Consider the following 22,205-nt stretch of genomic DNA (forward strand, 5'->3'; position numbering starts at 1 on the left):
GTGAATATATGTGCATATAAGCCATGATTTTTTTGTTTTTTTGTGTGTGTTATTGAACAGTTATATTAACGTTACAAACATTTATGCCAGGGGTTTAAAAAAAAAAAAGACGAAATGTCGAAATGATGTCGAAAAACAACAGCATAATCCTATTTTTTTTTATGTCATTCCCAAAGAACTATAATTCTGTCAAATCTGGTGTTTATTTAAATTGGTCATCTACAAAACGCATATAAGAGCCTATATTATTTCAAGTATAAGTAGGCTATAAATAAAGACCAGTCAATGGCTATAGAGAAAGAAAGATGCCAACACCAAATCCATAAACATTATTTTTTATTAAAAAACATTCGGTCCAGCATTTCTTCATGTAATATCAAATCATTATGCAAATAACTAGAAGCACCACAATGCAAGAAGATTGGGACCAGAAAATGTAAAACAAACAAATGGTTCAGAAAAGGTTAGTAGCCTATAGTCATAGATTTAACAGAATTAAACTCTTACATGTAGGGCAGATTCCGTCACATTACTGTTAATTTCCTCAACAGTGTTGTCATAAAATGTTATTGAAAATAAACATAAAAATTGTAAATGTGCTAAATCATGTCAATAATAAAGTGTATTTCAAAAACCTGATATTTTCTTGATCACCTACTTTAAAGGTATTGTAAATTTCTCAGTCCCACATCTAAATAATTCTTGTCCCATGGCTCATCACTCCTGAAGCCAGTCATTCACAGTTATGCATCTCTGCTGTTCCATTGAGACAAGTCACATACCACACATTCTCTACGGGAAAAGTTCATTCGAGATGCACAAAGAGAGAGAAAAAAAAAGGTTTAAGCTCCCAGTGCAGTCAGACTTGGCAAGAAGCAGAGGAATGTTGCACCTGTCTGAAGTATCTGCAGAAAAATAAAAATACTATTATTTTTATCATGATACGCAACCTCAGCTGTTTACACTTCTGGATGGACAACTAAACCAACTTTTTGATAATCTTAAAACTGCTGGCATTTGATGGTGACTTCAGATGCTTTGGGGAAGATGTTACATTATATAATGTGGGGAAAATGTGTTAAAGAGACAGAATGCTAAATAGATGAATATGTTTTTAAATGTTATGTATATATGGCTATATTTGGGGGGAAACATTATAGCAGTGTTAAGTAATTAATCACAAAGTATGGTAAACATGTAAAGTACTAATGGACACGGTACTGCAATACACTGCTGCCTAATGTTTAGATTTTATAGAAATTAAAATAACAGAATGGGACAGAAAACCAAATACAAAAAACAAACAAAACAGCCTGAAGCATTATTGTTAATAATTTTACAAAGCATTTTTAAAAACCAGCCCTGAATTTGAACTGGAGCAAGTACAAAGTGTCATTCTATCAATTAGCCCTATAAAAGTCTGTTACAAAGACGTGAAGCCTTAACAATGAGACAAGTGTAGGATTTAAGGATCATGTTTGCCTGTGTAGAATAAAGATGTTGAAAGGGTAAGAATTTGTTTCGTTTGAGGATGGAAACCGATAATATCAAAGTAACAACAATCAGTGGGATCACATGACATTATTGGGATGTGTTTGAGATTTGGTAATTGAGGGTTTATTCATGTTTTGGTTAAATGAAACATGCATAATCTATGATTGACTTGTTTTTAATGGTTTAGTGAGAGTTCTCTGTCACTGATTTAAATTGTACAGATCTAGATGTATTTTATAAACTTCACATAATTATAGCTCAATAAAAATAAAACAAGTTTAAAAAAAATGCATGCTGGGAAGTGTGAATATATTAATTTGAGTGACTTTGACAATCCAAAGGTCCGTTTCTTCATTTAGGCAAAAACTGCTGCATTAGAGTTGCTCTCCAAAGCTTTGTAGCTGCAGGGATCATTTAGTCCGTTACACATTTAGTTTGTCATACTGATTTCCAGTGGTCAGTGTCTCCATCATCAGCATCATGCTGGTGTAAATCCACGCTCCGCTTTTTCATATTTCAGTGATGCCCGTTCATACTGATCCAGGATAGCACTATTCTCAAGAAGTCTACATGATGGAGACAATGCAACACAACGCAGAACATAAGCAGACAGACACAACACAGCTTTATTACATTAAGACAATAAGTAGCACTTTATGTGGATGCCCATCAAATGTTTTCCATTGGAATAATATCTGCTTCTAACTTTCTGTTTTGTTGGGACACCCACATACAATGTTACTGAACATGAAGGCTACTTTTTAATAACACAAAATTATATCCACAGATGACATACTGTCATGCAATGTTTGAGAAAATAATGAAAATCTGCTACTCACAACATGGTATGAATAATGTATTGTATTCTAAAATAGTTTACAGTAAATTGTTGATTTGTGCTTCAGCAAATGACTCCAATGTATATGTTTGTGAGGAAAGTAGAGAGGTTATAATTGAGTCATTAGCATCAAATAAAAAAGTCCATGCTCGTGAAAACATACACATTGACAGTGCCTCCAGAACTATGGGACAGAGGGCAAACTAAAGCATAGACATCTAATCAACAAAACCTGCTGAAATCAAGATGACTGCAAGCAAGAGACCCATCTTGATAGAAAATAAAACAACAAAAAATGCAAAAAATCACAGAAAGAAACTACAGGACTCAGCAAACTATGACTACACGACAACAGAGAGAGATGTGGACTGTTGGATAAGGGTGCTTACCTTGAGATTGTCTCCTAGACCCTAGTTGTGTTGTACTCTGATTCATGTTTGCTCAAAGAGCCAATGAGGCAGAACCTGAAATGTCACGGCTCTTTTGTTTAATATCAAACTCTTGATTTGCATAGAATAATGTGCTTCATAACAGCAAAGATCTCATAAATGCTATTCTAAAATCAGCTGAGGAGTCTGCATGCAGACACCATCAAGATCACTTAGAAAATCTACATGCAAATCTATTTCTCCATAACTCTATAAGTAAACAACTATGATTTTTCAAATATCAGTGTTTATCAAAAATATCATGCCAAAGTACCGGTATTTCAGTTTCATACTTCTTAATGCAACATTTGCAATGCTGTGCAATGTAAGAGGCACTGGTTCAAGCCCTTTTATAGTCTAGTATAAGACTGAATAAAATGTAAGTGCATGTAATCTGTAATCTATTTTCAACTACAGTTGTGCTGTACATGTTCAACAAAGTGCATGCAAGAAGGGGCAAAATATGACTATTTTAGCCCTTTAAATTAGTATTTAATTGTAAATTAAAGCAAAAAGAAGCTTGTTATAATTTAAAATGACAAATAAATCTAAATGGGAAGTAAACATAACAACATAAATATTGTAAACCACAAAGTTAAGCCTACAGTGCAGCTGATGTTTCATCAGAAATCTATGGATACTGACCGCTGTACTGCCTTCTCGTGGCGCGAGAGCCGGTGGCTGGTGGTGGGCACCTCCTCCATGTCGTCGTCCAGGTCGCAGCCATTGTCCGCTGCCTCCTGCGAGTAGCTGTGCTTCATGACCAGGATGCTTCTGCGGTTCCCCGTGTTGGGCAGCAGGGGGCGTACTGACATGGGGGCTTGGGGGAGGTCCGTTAGCAGAGTAGCTGCCTCTCGAGTGCTTAGGTTGCCTCTGCTGCCTCTGCCGCTCAGGGACAGCTGGGAGAAGTGCGCTGAGCCCGGGTTGGACGAGGAGCCGCAGTGGTGATCGTGAACACACCGGGAGGAGGCTCTTCTGAGGGCGTGGTAGTTCTCAAAGTCCTCCGCCAGGTCCACCAGGTCTGCCGAGGCCGCTGCTGCTGAGGTGGCTGAGCGCAAAGTACACAGCTCGTAGTGGGGCGGCTCGAAGACCTCCTGGAAAAGGGTGGGGTCAAAGTCCTCACGGCGCAGGATGTATTTCTTCCGAGGCTGTTTGATTTGCACGATAATGGACACGATGAGCAGCAGGAGGACGATGCAGCACGTGACACCGATGATGGTGCCGTTTGTGTTGTTAAGGTTGTCCAAGATGTTAGCTTTTCTTTTCTCTGTCGAAACACAACAAACTGTTAGAGGAGAACAACATAACTTCAATTTGTTTTTCTCCTTTGCATCCAACTTAGAAGCTTAACATCCTACACATATTTTCACCATTCCCCTTCTGTCTGTGTTCAAGAAGAATCAGTTTAGCCTCCCTGACTTAATCTCTGACACTTTAGGTTTTGTCCCCGTCTTTTCCTTCTGTGCAACCATCTCAAAAGTGTACAAAAATGTGGATTTTCCTTTCCACTCCCATTTCTGTGCTTTGTTCTTGACTGTGGAGTCTATTATGATCCCACCATCTAAGAGTTCATGCTTCATAATCCCTCACATGTTCAGCAAATGGACCTCCTCATGTACTCTTGTGTCCGCTACATTTGTCCTGGTCTAATATTCATTATCTCTGACATGGTGTGACATTTGAAGATTGCATGAACGGGCCTCTGCACACAGATGAACACAGCCGAGCTCCACTGTCACGCTGCGATTACATTCAAAGAGAGAGGGATAGAACCTGACATTTTGTCTAATGAGGACAAATATGGCTGTGTGCATTACACCAGCGGAGAGTAACGGGCCGAGAAACCGTTCACACCTCGATGTAGTACAGAATTCAGACAGAATTCAAGTTTGAACTGGGTACTTTTATATTTGTGTGTAAGTGACACGTAGGGCTAACATGTATATCAGATTCTATCAAATTAATGAACACAAATATCTTTTGAATATATTATATGGGGTTTGTGTCAGCCAGACTTAAGGGGAACTTCAAGGAAACATTTTGTGAGAATCACTGTTATTTTGTTTACTATTTTTATGTAAACACACCATTAAATGAATATCTAAGGAATGGTTGAGGCTAAACTCTGCATTGATTCAGCCGTCCTGTGCTGCAAGACACAGACAGTTTTATATATATATGTACAGTATATATATATATATATATATATATACAAAAGTGTAACTCGGGCTACTAGCTGTCAACTTAAATGAGTGACGCTTCCCAATTGCTTACTAAGCAGGACCAACATCATTAAAAATCCACTGCTTGTATATTGACGTTTGAGGTACATAATCCAACTGGCCCCAGCGGAGCCGCAGAGTGGATCTTAAGTTATGTACTTGAAATATTGTGATGGATGGCTAAAGGTCAAGCTCCGGCAAAGTCATTAATGAGCGATGGAGCACTGGCTGATCCCCCGAGTCCGTATACATCTCACAGAGAATTGGACAGCATCCTGCGTCACAGAAATCTGAAGTTAGAACTGCGGATAAATTATGAAGGAGTGGCGTGCACATGCACACGCACACGCACGCGCACGCGTCACGCACACGCACACGCACACGCACACGCACACACACACACACACACACACGCACGCGCACACACACGGGGGATCGATGTATGGATCTGGTGGCTTTACTGCAAGCGACTGGCAGCACAAAGTGGGAGAATATTCAACATCCGGCATCTCTGGAGGCTGACAAAATATGCAAAGTCTGTTTCCCATCACGACATCATAAACCACATGCTATTGTGGTCATGTCTGAATCTGATCAGAGTGTTCTGACCCATCGGTTTTATGTTACAGGACAGCAAAGGCTGAAAGGCGGTAAAGAGAGACACGGACTCAAACCCTGGACGCTGAGGCCGGGAGAAAGTCCCACGAGCATGTGCAGCAGCTTCACCCACTAGGCTACCGGGGTGCACTACGGTTTCTCGATTATTGTGACTGCGAAAGGGTGGAGAGGGGAAGTACAGCATTGCTTATGGGATTATGTTTTTTGTGCACTGTTACTTTATAATCTGTTATAGGGACCTTCGTTTTTTTCAAAAGACTAAATCAAAATAAACCAGGCTCTATCCATTATTCAGATTTTGTCAAATTTAAACAATTTTATTTACTTGACTTTATTTCCATAGATAATATGATCTTGCCTTTCATTTCCCCCCTTACACCTATGTCGGTAATATGCAGGAAAATGATATCTCTAAATTATATATTTTTCTCATTCGCCTGCAGTGTCTCGTCTCAACTAAATTTAGCTGAAATCTGGCGCCACCGAATCCAGTAATATATTAGTTAAGTTCAGCCCACTGGCCGTGTAGATCGCAATCACCGTCAATGTAAGCGTCGCTGTCCATGGTGCTGAAAAGTTCCTGCGCTTTTCTTTAATGCATTTATTTCTGTAAAGCTTCGATAATGACATGAACTGTTGTTCCTCACCTTTACATTGGTTCTCATCCCAGGGGTAGACACAGTTCTGCATCCCATTACACACCAGAGTGTTGTTTATGCACATGTTGCTGTGACAGAAGAAGGCATCGGCATCACAAGGAGCTGTAAAACAAACAAAAAAGTCTCATGATACAATTGGAATAATATATGCCGCAAACTCCAAATGCACAAAATTAGTATTGCAGCCGCAGCTGACCAGAGGGTGCTTTGTGCCAATTTTGCCTGAAGTAAATCTGCCTGGATGTGCCTCAGATCTGCCCTGATCCCCCTGAACCCATCTGTCCTTCATGAATTTTCATCCTCATCTTCCTTCTTTCCACCAAAATTTGCAAAGACAACTTGTGGATTTGAATATTTCGTCGAGGAGAAATCCATTGCATTTACACATCACAGTCACTTTTTATTTATTTGGCATAAAACATAACAAACTGAAAATGATAGGTTTGGGGATTACCACTGACACTGCAGAGTTGATAGAGTAGTGATCTATCACACAAGTTTAGCAAGTCATTTTTTCCTGGTTTCGACATTATGTTCACCAGTTTCGACTAATTAAATACTTTTTAGACTTGGTTTAGTCCTGTAAGATATTGATTTAGGTATAATAGCACAATAGTGAGTGCCAGGGCTCCTTTTGTATGTAAAGGCAGAGTCAAATCCCAGTCTTAAAGTCAGCTTTGTAATTCCTTGCGGCCCAGCCTGTTGGCCCTATGCTTTACAATACAAGGTGCCCTTCCCTTTAACTACCAATCACACTAATGCACATGTCATCTGATTGGTGCACTTCATCCCCCCCTGAGCCAATCACAAAACAACAGCCCTAAAAGAGTGCATTTACTTAGATGTTTTGATACACTTTCTCCACGGGGTAACTAAAGCGGGCGGCTGCTGCAAATCAATGTGCCTGTTTTTATGTCCGTATGGATCCCAGGGCAAGTGGATGTGATAAAAGTTATTCATTACATGCATTCTATTTACAGCGTGTTGTAATTGAATATCGGCGCATAAAAATCAGTTGAAATGAAATACACAGTAGACAGTATAAATGTGCATGTTATAAATGGCTTGTCAGCACATACTCTCTGCAGCGTTACTGGCAGCGCTAAAACACTGGAACACTTGGAGCCAGGCCCCCGTGTGACTGAGGCCCCGCCTTGATGAATAGCTGTTTTTGTTGCCGTTGAATAATACAGTAACTACAGGTCAATGAAGAACAAAGATGTACAGTAGGACTCACTATACTGTACTGACAACTACTACAACGGCACTACTCCTGTTTGCATGTTCCTATTCTTTTCCTTTTTCACGGCCTAAACATTTTCCTCTATTGTTACAAGAATTTAGTCATTTAAAAGTGCTCTTTCAAATCTAAAATCTAAAAGCTCATCAAACAGGCGACAAAAGCGTGCCACAAAAGTGACCCAAAAAACACCAAATATATGACGAAAAAGTGACGACAACGCAAGGAAAAAATCTTAGATCAGTTTTGTAGGTCTTTTAAATCAAGCACTGGACTATAGGCTGTAAACTCCAGTTGAGAAGATTTTTAGATTTGGATAAAGCTGAACTTTAATGTGCTTCGAACTGTAATGTTCTCTAATAATAATGAAAAAAAAAACCCTCTCTTACAACACAAAGCCTGCACTGTCTCTAGTATTCCATGACACTTCTCCATGTGGCTGTTTTACTTGTAATAATGGCTTCATGCTGATAAATGTAGCGCATCTTTGTACCCCACAAAAGTCACCAGGGGGCGCCCATCCCTCTCTCCAGAGCTCAGCTGATCATAAGAGCATGATCCCCCTCTAATCTTCTTTCAAATTAATTTTTAGACATTTTGTGATAAATGTGCCCTTTTAGTCACACAGAAGGACCCCGAGCTGCCAGCGTGGAGACATAATTAACTCCTAAGTGAGTGGTTGATGGGTGCAAGGAGGGATTTTTTTTTTTTTTGCGGTGAAGCGCCAGAAGCGACACGAGGGTCATGAATTTTTAAAAACGAACAAGACTACGGGGGTGGCTTTTGTGGTTGAGTCAATACATGCGCCAACGGGATTAAAATGAGTCTCGGAGCAGGAAGCAGAGCCAGGGGTCGCATTTCCAAGACCGGTCTCAGGAGGGCGCCACCGCCACCTACAGAACACTAGGATTGACACGGATTAGAAGAGGAAACAAACAGTATGCCAGATATTATGCAAGTGAACTCAGCGAGCAGGAAGTGCAGCTGGTCTCTGGCAAACGTTTACGTAAGTTCAATGACCCCAAGAAGTCTGGATCCGATTCAGTCGACGCTTGTGCATTTTAGCCCTTTGCAAACTATTTAGGAATGCAGGCAACACATCTATGGAAGTCTTTTTTAGACCAGAAGATTAAGTGCAAGCCTTGTGCCAGTCCCATGCATGGATAAATCTACGAGGGTTGCACATAAAAAGGTTGAATCCCTGAAAAAAATCAAGCCACCCACAGATTTGTTTTTGTTTCTCTCCGGCACTGTAACTGTTCTTTCAAAAAACTAGACACACAATTCTATTATTTGTGGACCTTTCACAGACATTTTTTTTTTCAAAGAACAAAAGCCAATAGTTACAAAGGAATTGTTGGCATTTGTGTTTGGTCGATGTCAAACGGATCAAGTGCAAAAAAAAAAAAAAAAGGCCTATAATGAATGTGCCAGAACTCATCCAAACTAGTATAAGAGTTTCAGCCAAAATACACATCTCCCACAATTTGGCAAATGTTAAGCCCAGTCACAGACTAGTATTTACTTTTCCTGAACCTGCATAACTTCTGTATGATATTTGCCGGTGCTACAGGTGTGCTATGCGCCTGTGCACTTTATGGGACAGTTCTTACAATAAGTGCTTGTGTTGATCCTTTTAGTCGTTTTATGTCGTCGGCAGCTGCTCGGTCCCACTGGGCCCAGTGGCTTTTATAAAAGTGTTCACAGCTGCAGAGGAGCCACTGAAGTAGAGCATGTTCCCAAACACCTTTACAGCAGTTTTTACGCTGCTTAATGCGCTGTTCATGGGGTCACACACACACAGAAGAAGGAGAGATTATAGGGAAGGAAAAAACATATTTGCCCAAGTAGCACCTTTAGTTAAACGTGACTCCGCAGCACGGGTTAAGCCATATCAAACAAATGTGATTGCAAGAGATTTAGACATAACAACAACAACAACATAATCCTGTCAAATTCTCCTTTAATACATGAATGCACTATCAGCAGCCAGACTCCTCTAATATACACTGATTATCATACCTTTGGAATTCACATCAAGTACCACCGGACACAATTTGATGATACATATTAAGCAATAGCACTTCATAGCACAGTAATAGTAAGATAACATGGAAGGGTAATTAATATGGCAATTACTACTCATTAGTCATGAAAACATCTGTCGTTTTACCTAACAAAGTATGGACAACTATAATGGAGTATGTACTGTACATACACTTTAAATTGCAAGGAAAAATGACTTGTATTTTCTGAGTTATAGAAACAGAGCTGCATCTGTCACTCATTATCCCAGTCACCATGTTGTCCCTTCTATAACATACTGTGCTGTGAAGGAAAGACCATTTCATTCATCGATGGTCCGAGAAGCACCTGTTTTTAGTATTTCTAAGAGTTCCAGTTACTACAGCACATGACCAAGCATTGAAAACAAAAGCAATTGTCAGACTCGGGGGTCAAAGAAGTGGCCCTTTTCAAATTCTTTGACAGTTTCAATAGCCCGGAGGCCTGCTGCTGTTGAGCGGCCTGTTGTATATGCAGCGCTAAGTGCACCTGAGCGTGTAGCACTGACAGGCTGCGGCAGAGAGCAGAGCTGGCGGCTGCTCTATGGCTGGGGTCTGGCAGGGATCGGCTCAGTGACTTTAGGCAGGGGGGTTGCCCCGGCAACGGCACATCATGGCCTCCGATGGTGACAGGGCCCCACCAAAGAGACTGGACTGGGGGCTCGGTTGTAAGGCTGTTTTTGAGGTTTTAACAATGTTAAACCCTCATCAAAAACACACTACACGCCGAGAGCAGTTCTCAAGGACACAGTTGGGCGGTACTTTGGGCTGTACAAGACACACCCCTCTGATGGGAGGGGTGCCTGCTGACCAGAGACAAGACCTTTAATGCTGCTGACGAAGCTTCTAGACCGAGATCGTTCAACTGTTCTTTGTTTGCAATCCTGTAGCTTTGAACATAAGAATAATTTGCAGATTCAGAGGCTACGGGGTATAAATTAATATTAAAAGCCTGTATTAGGAGCTTGAAACATGAGAGATACAGAGACATATTGTGGTCATATGTTCTCAAATACTTGATATATATATAGAAAGGCCTTAAGGCATTGGTATAGTCATCTTCTTCTGTTACATTGCAGTGACTCCTATTCAGTTTGGGGACAGGATGTGGCTTGAATGGCTAAAAGTTTTCTCTGCTTTAGGTGTAATTCTGCCCGTTACAATGCAGGCTAAATGACACTGTGATGCTATATATAGTGCTCACAATGGATGGGTACACTTCACGCGGCCATTGAAGTGGTCTTGATTGAGAATCAGGCTTGGGACAAAGTCGATACACGTCCGACATGGTGCCTATTCAGGACGATCTGTTTTCATTTGAAGAGAGATTCGGCTGTGATTATGTCTCTAGTCCTCGAGCCTTTATAAACGTTTGAGGGAAAAAAAGCCTTTAAAACTTACAGTATGTATATTTGAGGCGGATAGACATAACTGTGAAGTGAGAGAACTTATCCAATATAATAAATGAAAAGGCATATTAGCCTTAATGGTAATGGCAATGACATTTCATGCTGTATTTCCTTTTATTAATAGAGAAAATCCTGCCCCAATATGCTCACTTATCAAGCTGTGAACTTTTTGATTTTAAGCCTTCATTCTTCACTGATTTTTCTGTATTACTCCACATGATACATCCTGCAGCTCGCACTCACTGTGTTAGCTATTAAAATGTCCATAAAACTAAATGGAAACCTGGCGCAGTATATATCGAATGAGTGGCATCTGATACAAGTCGCTATAAACCCCAACCAATGTTCTTGCGTCTCGCTTTTACGGGCCGCACTAAAGACCAGGTTTACAGTGTTGTATTATGGGATGTGTAGTGGCGGGGCGTGTTGGGCTTACGCTCTTGGTAGGTGGTGAAGAGGATACGGAAGCGGCTCTTTCGACTGGCCTCGTCCGCCCACATCCGGATGACGCCCAGGGTGGACACCAGCATGATGTCGTTGGCCACGGTGGAGCAGAACTTACTCTTGAGGTCCTCCACTGAGCTGAGGCAGGAGAGACACACTCACTGTGAGTGATGCAGAAACACATGTTTAACCTCTTAACCCCCGCCTTAACCGAGCACAGGCTCCAGGGCCGCTTTGCCCAAATCTAAAAGCACTTTCATGAAAACAGTGACAAAGCAGCGACAAAAAAGTGATAAAAAAGCAACAAAAAAGTGATAGAAAAGCAACAAAAAAAGTGATAAAAAAGCAACAAAACAGGCGACAAAAAAATGATAGAAAAGCAACAAAAAAGTGATAAAAAAGCAACAAAACAGGCGACAAAAAAGTGATAGAAAAGCAACAAAAAAGTGATAAAAAAGCAACAAAACAGGCGACAAAAAAGTGATAAAAAAGCAACAAAACAGGCGACAAAAATGTGATAAAAAAGCAACAGAACAGGCGACAAAAAAGTGATAAAAAAGCAACAAAAAAAGTGGTAAAAAAGCAACAAAACAGGCGACAAAAAAGCTACACAACACGACGAAAAAGTGACGACAGGAAAAAGGTAACAGATCCGTTTTCTAGGCCTTAGCTTTCAAATGTGGTGTTCCACTGGCCTACAGGCTGTAAGCTTTAGATTTGGGTAATGCGGGGGGTTAAGAGGTTAATGTAGTTGTCAATGCCATGTTTGTATGGTTGAGCCTCACCTTCCGCCATCATACACCGCCACAAAGTTCCGCTTGCATTCATTGGAGTTGGCCATCTCGTAGTCCAGGAAACGCAGGTAGATCTGTGAAACGCAGTCAAAAAATGAATTAAAATTCGTTCTCTTGACTTACTCCCTCTCTCTGCAAAACGATTGTGCCGCACTATAATGAAATAACACTGACAGAAAGCGTCTGGCAAGTCTTTACAAATGCATTTGAGAAAGAGCTTTGGACGCGTCATACACAAAAGCAGCAATTCCAAACCCAAACCTTTTTTCCCCCTCCAATATCTACACATGACAGCAAGTTCACAAGTGTGTAGATTGAAGATTCACGGTCTGCACAAGGAGAGGTCAAACGAGTGCCTCACGTGAGCACTTTTACACACTTGGCTGTCAGTCATCCATCAGGCCCGAGATCGTCCAATGAGAGGCTTCGTTTTGCTCCGGTGGCTGCGCATCATTACAGCTAATGAGTGGAACGCCGCTGGACGGTGACAGGGAATTGCGCTACTTTATAAATTCCCAAAGACAAAAGCCGCAGATGGAAGGAGATAATGGACCCGGCAATGTCAAGTCAGATTCAGGAACACGACAAGAGGAATAGATCCGCCGGGACAAAACAAGCTGGCCAATTTCCACCCCCCCTAGCTCCTGTTCTGGTGTCAGTAATAGACGGTCTAATAAAAATGTGTCATATTTTTGCCACTTCGCTGACTGTTGCGGCTTCATCACAGGAAAAGGGACGTTTTGTATCCTGCAGATGAATTAAATACCGCCTCGTCAGCATTATCCACGGCACAAACGGTATACAAGGCAGTGAGTGCAAAAATAAATGCAATCTAATACGTGCTGCCGTAGAGGAGATGCACTTTCATTGCTTGTTCCCTGAGGAAGCGACGCATTAACTTAGGAGTAGCAGCTTTGGATTGGCTTACTTCTGCAAAAGAAAATGATTTGGACCTGTCTGTGAAGTGAATCGAATGGCTTTCACTTTTCCGGGAGCTTCAGTTCACTTGGATAATTGAAAAAAAGAAAGAAAAAAAAGGAAAGGAAAAGAAAAGAAAAGAAAAAAATAACGTTTTAGTGGTCATTGGCTTCTGTTCATAACAGCCAAAGCTACAGTGTGTGGTCGCAATAAACAGCGCTGTAACGAATGAACTCTGAAAGAAGATTTACTTTTAAGAGGTTATAAGAGCGCCACTTATTCAGTTGAAAAGGCACATGGCATTTCAGGAGAACGGCACCCCATCGATTTTTGAGAAATGTGTTTTTGTGTGAAATCACCTTGATTCAAATGTCAAATGTTTTGTGAAAAAAAACAAAAAAAACATGCTTTTTAATCTAAGAAAACCTTTTCCATTCATTGTTTTGTAAACAAAACATATGGGGGTCATTAATCAAGACAGGTGCGAGTGGGCGCAACCTGAAAAATGTGAGCGTGTTGCAATGCTACATTTGAAAATGTTAATATTACAGTAATTGGGCCCCAAATCTGATACGTAAATGAGAGAATGCTGCATGTGCTAAAAACGCTAAAAGTGCTACTCATTTTGCACTTGGGCAAACGCTTGATAAATGGTCCCCATAATGTATTGGCCTACTTAATGGGGCTATATGCAAGTTAGCTATTTTATACTCACTACTGCCACCTCAGGTCATTTGTATAACTGCAGCTTCTATATTAAGCTCGTGCATGACTGCACTTCGGACCCGAATTAACACTTTTTTGAGTGACAGTGCAGGATTTTAGAGGCAGTTGTGGTGAACAGGTCTGAGCTCATTCTACACCTTAGGACATTGTTGGAACATGTAGGGGGATGAATACTTAGTTTTAACATTTTTAAACTCTGTATAGTCCCTTTAATGGGTAATCATTAATAATAAAAACATTTGTTTAGAAAATGTGTAGACAGAGGTGCAAAAAGGAGAGATGAATGCAAAAATGGTCTGTCTGACTTCAGCTCCACCACACAGCAGCATGGGCTGCTTTCCTCTCAAACTGTAGAATGTGCACCACCTTCTTCGGGTGATTTTCAGGTTCAGTTAAATATTTTGCATTGCATAATGCAATTTAACTTAAGAGCTTTTCTGTTTATTTTTTCTGGACTTAGTTTAAACCCTATTGTAGAGCCTTTTTAGACCCGGTTTAGGCCTGATTTGGTACTTGGAAGACCAAATAATTCATTAAGTAGTAGTTTGAAAAACACTGCTTTAAAACTCTGTGAAACATGCATTTGTATCGTTGGCCCTCCCCAAATCTACCACTTCTCCTTAACATTTATACGATACCCACTGATGATTGTGTTGAAATAAAAATATTCAAAACCCACCAAATAATGATGCTTTTCTGATGCAACTGGAATCACACTCAACCCTGTCTGTGAACAAAAAGATTTAAAGCCCTGGTGCCCCATTGCGTAACATATTAGGAAGAAAATTGGTGGGCAGTCGTCGATCTTTCAGCCAAATGATGGCGATAGATCAGATAGATACAATCACCAATTTGTAATGCAGGGGATCGGCTCTGGTGGGAAATGGGCTGCCTCTCCATCGATTTGCAGCCGCTCCGTATAATGACGCAAAATCCATCACTGACTCAAGAAGAAGATGTTCTCCTTGTTGCCTAAAAGGTTCTCGATGCGCTCTTGGTTGGGCTCATTATTGCCTGAATGAACGTCCATATTTTTGTCATTATGCTTCCAGGCTGACACTATAGGGTTTTCGAGAGTGTCAGACCAAGGTGCACTCGAAAATACAAATGATTTCCTCCAGCAAGAAGCGATATGTACAAAAACAGCTGTGGGCAGAATTGGACAAGCTAATCAAAAGAACTATAGAGCTTGACTGACTTCCTTGGGGGTGTTAGCGTCCTATAAATTATACAGCATAAAGCTATTAGGCATATGTGCATTATCAACATCGAGAGAGGGGAAGGGAATAATAAAGATTACCTCTTCTTTAGTGTTAGTGGATGGCAGCACGCAAAACTTTTGGCCTAAAGACGGCACACTTTCAGCTAAACGAAAAGAGGACAGAGTGCGATGATGTCCTAAAGAGTCCACTTTATGAATGAGCTAATTTGAGCGTGGTCGATTTGGGTGGAAAAATTCACGAAGCGCCTCGTGAGCTAATCTCTTCCTGTCAGAATCACTGGTGGTCGTAATGTTTTGCTTGATCGTTGTGATTCTAATATGCCACAAGCTGGAAACGATGACTGGCACAATATGATCTGAAAGTGGATTTTGTGGATAAACCAAGGTGAAAATAATTGTTTAAAGTTGCGACCACAGAGCGGATCCTGCTGCAGTGCTGTCACTTCTGGCAAGAACAGTGGGCCATTATTGCTTACTCAAACAATAAATCTTGCATCAGTCCTTCTCGCTGCTCTTTGCATGCTGCCTTTTCCACGCCGTTAGTGCTGCCCCTGTCTCTGCCATCTCAGCCTAAACTTCTCCCGCATATGTTTCCTAAAATGCATTATTAAGTGCACCCCCTTTCTTCTCCTTGGTGTCTCTCTGGGGCACTCGGGTTCTGTCTAATTGGAGCCTCCGGTATAGGATGTCATTATGTGTGTCTCTGGCACAGTGGCTCTAGCGCAGCACTGTATCAGCAGCGGAGGGGAAATAAAGCGCTGGCCCTAACCTCAGGTGTGTACATTGTGTACAGTTACAGAGAATATCCTCTGCATCTCCTTCAGTGCACTGACATGAGTCGGCATTATAGATGTAGAGGCAATAATAACATTTCTGTTAGGAATAATTAGCCCCTGTCTGACCTGCTGTGATAAGCTTTTGCAACGAAAATGTCAGCAATCGTGCAACTAAAGATACCAGCCACCAACAATGTTTTTTTTCCCAGGTCATGGAGTTTGAGGAGGGGCGGGCAAGCCCATAGCAAAGACGTATGTTTGTCTAAAATATATCAAAACAGTTGTAGTGAAACAAATGCTTTGAATTTTGGGGTAAAAAGTTATAGAGTGCGGCTTTAAAGCAGTACTAAGTAACTTGTTTAGCTTAATAAATCCTCTTCGTAGTCCCTCTGGGGGTAATACAAGTGTTAATGAGATGATTTGGGGGGGGGGGGGGCAACTTTCCTGCCTACGGGTCAGAGGCCCCAATACACATTAATGGTATCACGAAGAAGCTAGCAGGCTAACAGGCAAAGCTAACTGCAGCCTAGCACCACTTGAACAGTATTTACTGCCATTTTTGAGTGACAAAAAATATCTCCGTTGTGTAATTGGATGTACAATATTCCTCTCTCCCTTTGTCTTTTCTGTCAGCGTAGTATTTACTCTCACGGACAATTAATGAGTAAAAAAAACGCAACATAGCCTCCAGGGGCATGAGTTACTTAGTACTGTTTTAAGATCATGTGAAAAAAGAAAATGCTGTAAGGTTGTAATCTCCTTGCTAAAGTGAACTGATGTAATGTTATGTTTGCTAAGAAACTCGATAACAAAGGAATAGATGAAGATAAAGGGGCGCTGATCCTTTTGCTCTCTCAAATCAATGATGATTATGAGAGCAGCCCAATAGCAGTAGGTGGCTAATGCTATTTCTAAAGAGAGAAAATGGCCTCCACACGTTACAAAACAGAAAAAAATAAAAAAAATAAAAATGTGTTCACGCTGTTCTTCTCCATTTGTCTGCGGATCGTCAGTCACATTTCACAAATAAAGCGTCCTGACCTGAACTGCTTTTCGGTGGCAATACATTTGTAACAAATTCCGTGACCCTATGGGGGGAGACACTGGGCTTAGATTAAATGTTTCATAACCAGCAATGCAGCCACTGAGGAGACATCTGAGTTGAAACTTTTATTCTCCGCCTGTCCGTCAGAGCTCGTGGCTGTCAGTCTGCAGCGGGAGCAGTGTCTTGTGAGGCGCGACTGGAGGGCACAATATGACACGTACTCAGAGCCAGTCACAGAGATCAAACTGGCCGAGCTTTGTCCTTTGGGGAAATCAAGACGCGAGCACTGTGCCGACAAAAAAGACAATAACCCTACACAACAGTATGAGCTTATATCTACAATCATTTATTCATGTACTATATGTAAAAGTAACAGTTGTTCTTTCACGATGCACAGCCAAAGCAAGCTCAACGCTGTATGAATTTAAATGGCAATGATCCTACCCAAAAGATCCTATTCAGAGTTGGTTCATTATGTTATAGTGAGGGCGACGTCCTTCATAAAGTTCACAAAGTTCTTTTCAACATTACTATTCTATATCGCGCTATAGGTGGAAGATAACACATCTGCCTGGGGACACAAATAGAGAATTTGAAGGGCATTTGTTGTAGAAAATAGGGCATTAGCTGCGAATACATAAGAAATAGGAGATAAGAGCTAAGCTAGTGCAGCAGTCATGAATCATAGTCGCTGTTATTATCAGCCAATCAGTGTGCATGTGTGTGTGTGTGTGTGTTGCCGGGTGGAAAAAAAAAAGGGAGAAAAAAGCAGAAAATGCCCTATCAGACTTATCTCAGGTTTCATCGTTGAAGGAGTTCGCCTTAATAGCTTCCCTAATGTGTGATGTATGACTAAACGCCAGCGCAGGGTTGGTGACAAAGGGTGGGGGATAACATCTTCACATTAGCAGGTGCAGAATTACTGAGCCAAACAAGTTGTGCGGCTGCAGTCGTGCGGGGACTACTTTCTCACTCGTCAAACCGGGCTGTTGTTGTGGTCATTATCAGCTAATAAGATAGCCCGTCAGACAGTGCAGTGCGATGATACCGGTTGTAAATTGAATAGAAGCTGTGCGCTATATAAGGACCCCCGCAAGTTTTGAATGGGAAAGAACCAAACAACAAAAAACTGTTCTTTAAAGAAGAATTAAGATAAATAATAAATAAATCCTTTCCGTAGTCTCTCTGGAGGTAATACAAGTGTTAATGGGGTGATTGGGGGGTCTTTCATCTCCCCCTGGTGTCTCTAGCCAGAAAACCACAATGGCAACTTTCCTGCCTCCAGGTTGGAGGCGCAATACACACTAATGGAATCACGTAGAAGAAGCTAGCAGGCTAACAGGCAAAGCTAGCTGCAGGCTCATGCCACTTTAGCAGTATTTACAGCCAAGTTTGAGTGACAAAAATTGTCTCCATTGTGTCTCCCTTTGTCTTTTCTGTAAACGTAGTATTTACTCTAATGGACTAATGAAATTAATGAGAAAAAAAAAAAACACAACATGCTACAACACCTGCAGTGGCGCTTATGGCCTCTAGGGGCATGAGTTACTTAGTTCTGCTTTAAAGCCATACAACATTAAACCCAACGCAGAAAATGAGAGAAGTCCAATTCTAAAAGACACCCCTGAAATGGATGAAAAGGATTTGTTGAATCGCCAGGACTTTAGAACGATTAGCATTAGCCACAAGAGCTAGCCGTAGCCATAAAGCCTTTTCTCTGCTCGATCAGATCACTGAAGTGAAGGCCTGGTCGGCACTTGCATGGAAGACGGGGAACGACAGGAAACCTGGGTGACGGTAGTGATGTGTAAAGATCCAGATGGTATCTCTGGAATCGCCCATATACTGTATGGTCATGTTTGAAGTAGTTCAGGGGGAAAACAAAAAGGAGAAAAATCAAAACTTTGTATAATTACTCCAAAACTACTTTAACAAATGCTGAATTATCAATATAGTTTTCTACTGAACAAAGACATAGAGAGGAGCGAAGTAGTTCAACAGCCCATAATTACATAAATAACGGAGAATGCTAATATGATGCTTCATTTTAGCATCATGCTACATGCTAACGCTAGCTATGACTGCCATTTTTTTTTTTGCTTCTACTGAATAATCTGTTGTGAAAAAAACATCCATATGGGCTCGATTTAGACTTGACTTTATTTGTATGTGATAAATAAGTTTTTTTCCCGCCAGAAATGAGTGAAAAATTGTCAGCATATAATTTGACGTCTAGAATGAAAATGCCCTTTGCGTTTTTACTTACACTATGACTGGTTTGGACTGAAATCGGTCTTAGTTCTGGAGAGGGATATGAATAGTGTAGATTACATGAACAGGACATATCAAAGCCATGAAACTAAGGTCATTCTTATCTCCATTCAAACAAGAGCCCTTTAAAATGCAGGCCAAGCCATTTCCTCCGTCCTTCAATGAATTGCCCAGTCATAAAAGTCACAGTAAAAATGTGGTGTTCTCCCTCTAAATCACCACCTGCGAATGCGCTCACACGGGCAGCAGTGTTCAGCTGTGGATTTCGCCCGCTGATGGAGCAGACGGACTGTGTGGATGCGATGAAGCCATATGGGCCGCTATAGTGAAGAGCAGTTATAGCATTTGTAAAACTCGGGCTGTCCTCGCGCCGCTGCTCATCCCTCAGGAAACTTTTTAATCCTCCACAACATTAATGCAGCACAGGTTCAGCTGATAAGGGGGCATGCTCGCGTACGTGTAAGTCCGGGAGACGAACAGGAGTATGTGTGTGTGTGTGGGGGGGCGTCTATATGTGCATTAGAGCTGCACAATACACCAACCAGGACGAAAAAGATGACCACGTGCTCATGTATGTAGGCACTTTTGGGAGCCAGCGATGTTCTATTCATAAGATAAGATGGTACTTTATTGATCTCACAGATGGAGAAATTGCATCCATACATCTACCGCGATTTCATATACCCCACAAGGAAATCCTGCTGCGATTTCAGACTAAACCAAATCTGCAGGTAAGTAGGACAAGTGTACCCATGTCCCGATGACCTCACTTTTTGACTTTGAGGACAGCATGTTCACGCGTCGCCTTCTACATGCCGAAGTGATTGATCGATTCTCAACTTTTAACACATTAACCATTGTGCAGCTGGAGGAAATTTCATGAGCCTCCTTCCAGACTTCGCAAGACACACGAAATTCCCACAAGGTCACCAAATATAAACAGAAAATGTCCAGTCTCGATCCAGTCAGTCCGCGGTGTGTTATTCTGGACTCATTCTGATTGAGTCTTATGTTTTATTCACAGCCTGCTTAGACTTGTAAATCCATTCAGCCTGTAAAAATACCTATACTCCAATGTTCAACGCGGTATTTCACATTATCACATGCAGTCAGGATACATAGTGCACACTTGAGAAATAAAACAAATGCATGTTGTTGCAGGCCTTAGGGTCAGACTGAATAGCAGCGGTATTTCATCAGGACTGACTCCCACCCCCCCCACCACCTCTCTCTCTCTCTCTCTCTACCGCTTCTCACCCTGATATCACTCTACTCCTTGTGGCAACAGCTCTCTGATTAAAAAAAAATGTGTGCGACCCTAGGTAAACCCATCTGACCCGAGCAGAGAACAAGCCTCCTCACTGACACCATGCAGTGCACACGACTGCTGACAGACTCACATCAGCTGAAACAAAGCTTCTGGAGACGTTTATTGCTTTGAATAATTTACACCACAAACAATACACTAGTTTAGTTGTATATTTTTTTTTCCTATTGCCCCCAAAAATGTTAAAATATGACTTAGGGGAGGCAATTATGAGGGAAATGGAAAGCATGTTTGTTTGTCTTATCGGCAATTTATGTTCCATGCAGCGACCACAAATTAAAATATATTGCTGAATTATTGTTTTCGCAATATTAGCTGACACAATATCCACAATGCAAAGTCTTGTACTTTGTTTTGCTATAACACAGCCGAAAACAAAACCACATGGTTTTGGTCATTATTTTCCTGATGGTTTTAAAGAGGAACTAAGCTACTTGTTTACCTTAATAAATCCTTTTCGTAGTCCCTCTGGGGGTAATACAAGTGTTAATGGGATGATTGGGGGGTATTTCACCCCCCCTGGTGTCTCAGGCCAGAAAACCACCCTTGCAACTTTCCTTGCGAAAGCGCAATACACAGTAATAGAATCACGAACAGGCTAATGGGCAAAGCTAACTGTGGGCTAGCACCACTTTAGCAGTATTTGCAGCCAAGTTCGAGTGAAAAAAAGGATCTCCATTGTGTAATTGAGTTGTGGCAAAATGTACAATATCCCTCTCTCCCTTTGTCTTTTCTGTCAGCATAGCATTTACTCTCACGGACAAGTAATGAGAAAAAAAAAGCATGCAACATGCTACGACACCTGCAGTGGCGCTTATGGCCTCTAGGGGCATGAGTTACTAAGTTCTGCTTTAAATACGAAATGTTTTGGCCTTGTTCTAACTCACTCAGATTTTACAGTATTATGGGTGAGGTTTAATTTGGTTTTGGTAAAACTTAATGATCATACTGTGTTGAAAGTAAAATATTAGAATATATCGTTAGCGTAATGTGCAAAACACTTGGAATATCACATTTTTCTTACATACAGTGCATCTCAACTACAAATAAACAAAACTAAAGCCAAATCCGTTTCTTTCACAATGAACTGTAATCCATGACTGACCTTGGACCTTGGCGGAGCTCTGATGTACCATTTACAGTCCACAGCCTCCGTGGCCCCGGCCTTCCCGTCTCTGGTGATCTGATGAGACTCCACGATCCCTTCTGGACCCACCATTTCATACTGGCACACTGCAACACGAGCACACACGCACACGCATACACGCACAGCCCACCACACAGCACAAAACATGGAGTCAAATCCCCAAACAGGGAGACAGTGGCGAGGACATGAAAGCTAGAGGAAGTATACCTACAGGGAAGAGGTGGTGGGACGCCCAGGTCGGAGAAGTCTGGATCTGAAAAAGAGCAGAGGAGAAAACAGCATTTAGTTTCAATACAAAAACATTATTGAGCTTCACAGGCCAAACAGAATGAGGTGGAGCAGTGTCTTTGAGGAGAGGCTTAGAACAATACTGTCCAAACATTATAAAGCTGCTATGTTAAATGATCTGCTGATATGCTCATAATGCAGTTTTAGGACAAATCAACTATAAACATTTGACCTTTATTAACCTCTTTACTCCCAACTGAACTGAGTACATTTTCTCATCAAACCAGCAACAAAAATGAGACACAAACCAGGATGAAAAAGCCACAAAGAAGCCAC

General features: G+C 41.3%; 1 protein-coding gene across 6 annotated transcripts in view; it reads right to left on the reverse strand.

Annotated features, from left to right (window-relative positions):
* Positions 1–397: 397 nt before the first annotated feature.
* Positions 398–22,205, reverse strand: part of neto1l (neuropilin (NRP) and tolloid (TLL)-like 1, like) — a 70,851-nt gene continuing 49,043 nt past the window's right edge. The window contains exons 5-12 of one of the 6 annotated variants that reach the window (XM_079575821.1): positions 21,853–21,894; positions 21,600–21,727; positions 12,201–12,283; positions 11,408–11,553; positions 6,248–6,361; positions 3,406–4,027; positions 2,722–2,796; positions 398–905 (exon numbers count right to left, since the gene is read on the reverse strand). In XM_079575821.1, coding sequence (XP_079431947.1) covers positions 2,736–2,796; positions 3,406–4,027; positions 6,248–6,361; positions 11,408–11,553; positions 12,201–12,283; positions 21,600–21,727; positions 21,853–21,894 — 1,196 coding nt within the window. In that variant the 3' untranslated portion in view covers positions 398–905; positions 2,722–2,735. The other 5 variants (XM_079575819.1, XM_079575820.1, XM_079575822.1 and 2 more) reach the window with 5 other exon arrangements.

This window comes from Gobius niger, assembly GCF_951799975.1.
Source record: "Gobius niger genome assembly, chromosome: 18".
NCBI classification, from domain to species: domain Eukaryota; kingdom Metazoa; phylum Chordata; class Actinopteri; order Gobiiformes; family Gobiidae; genus Gobius; species Gobius niger.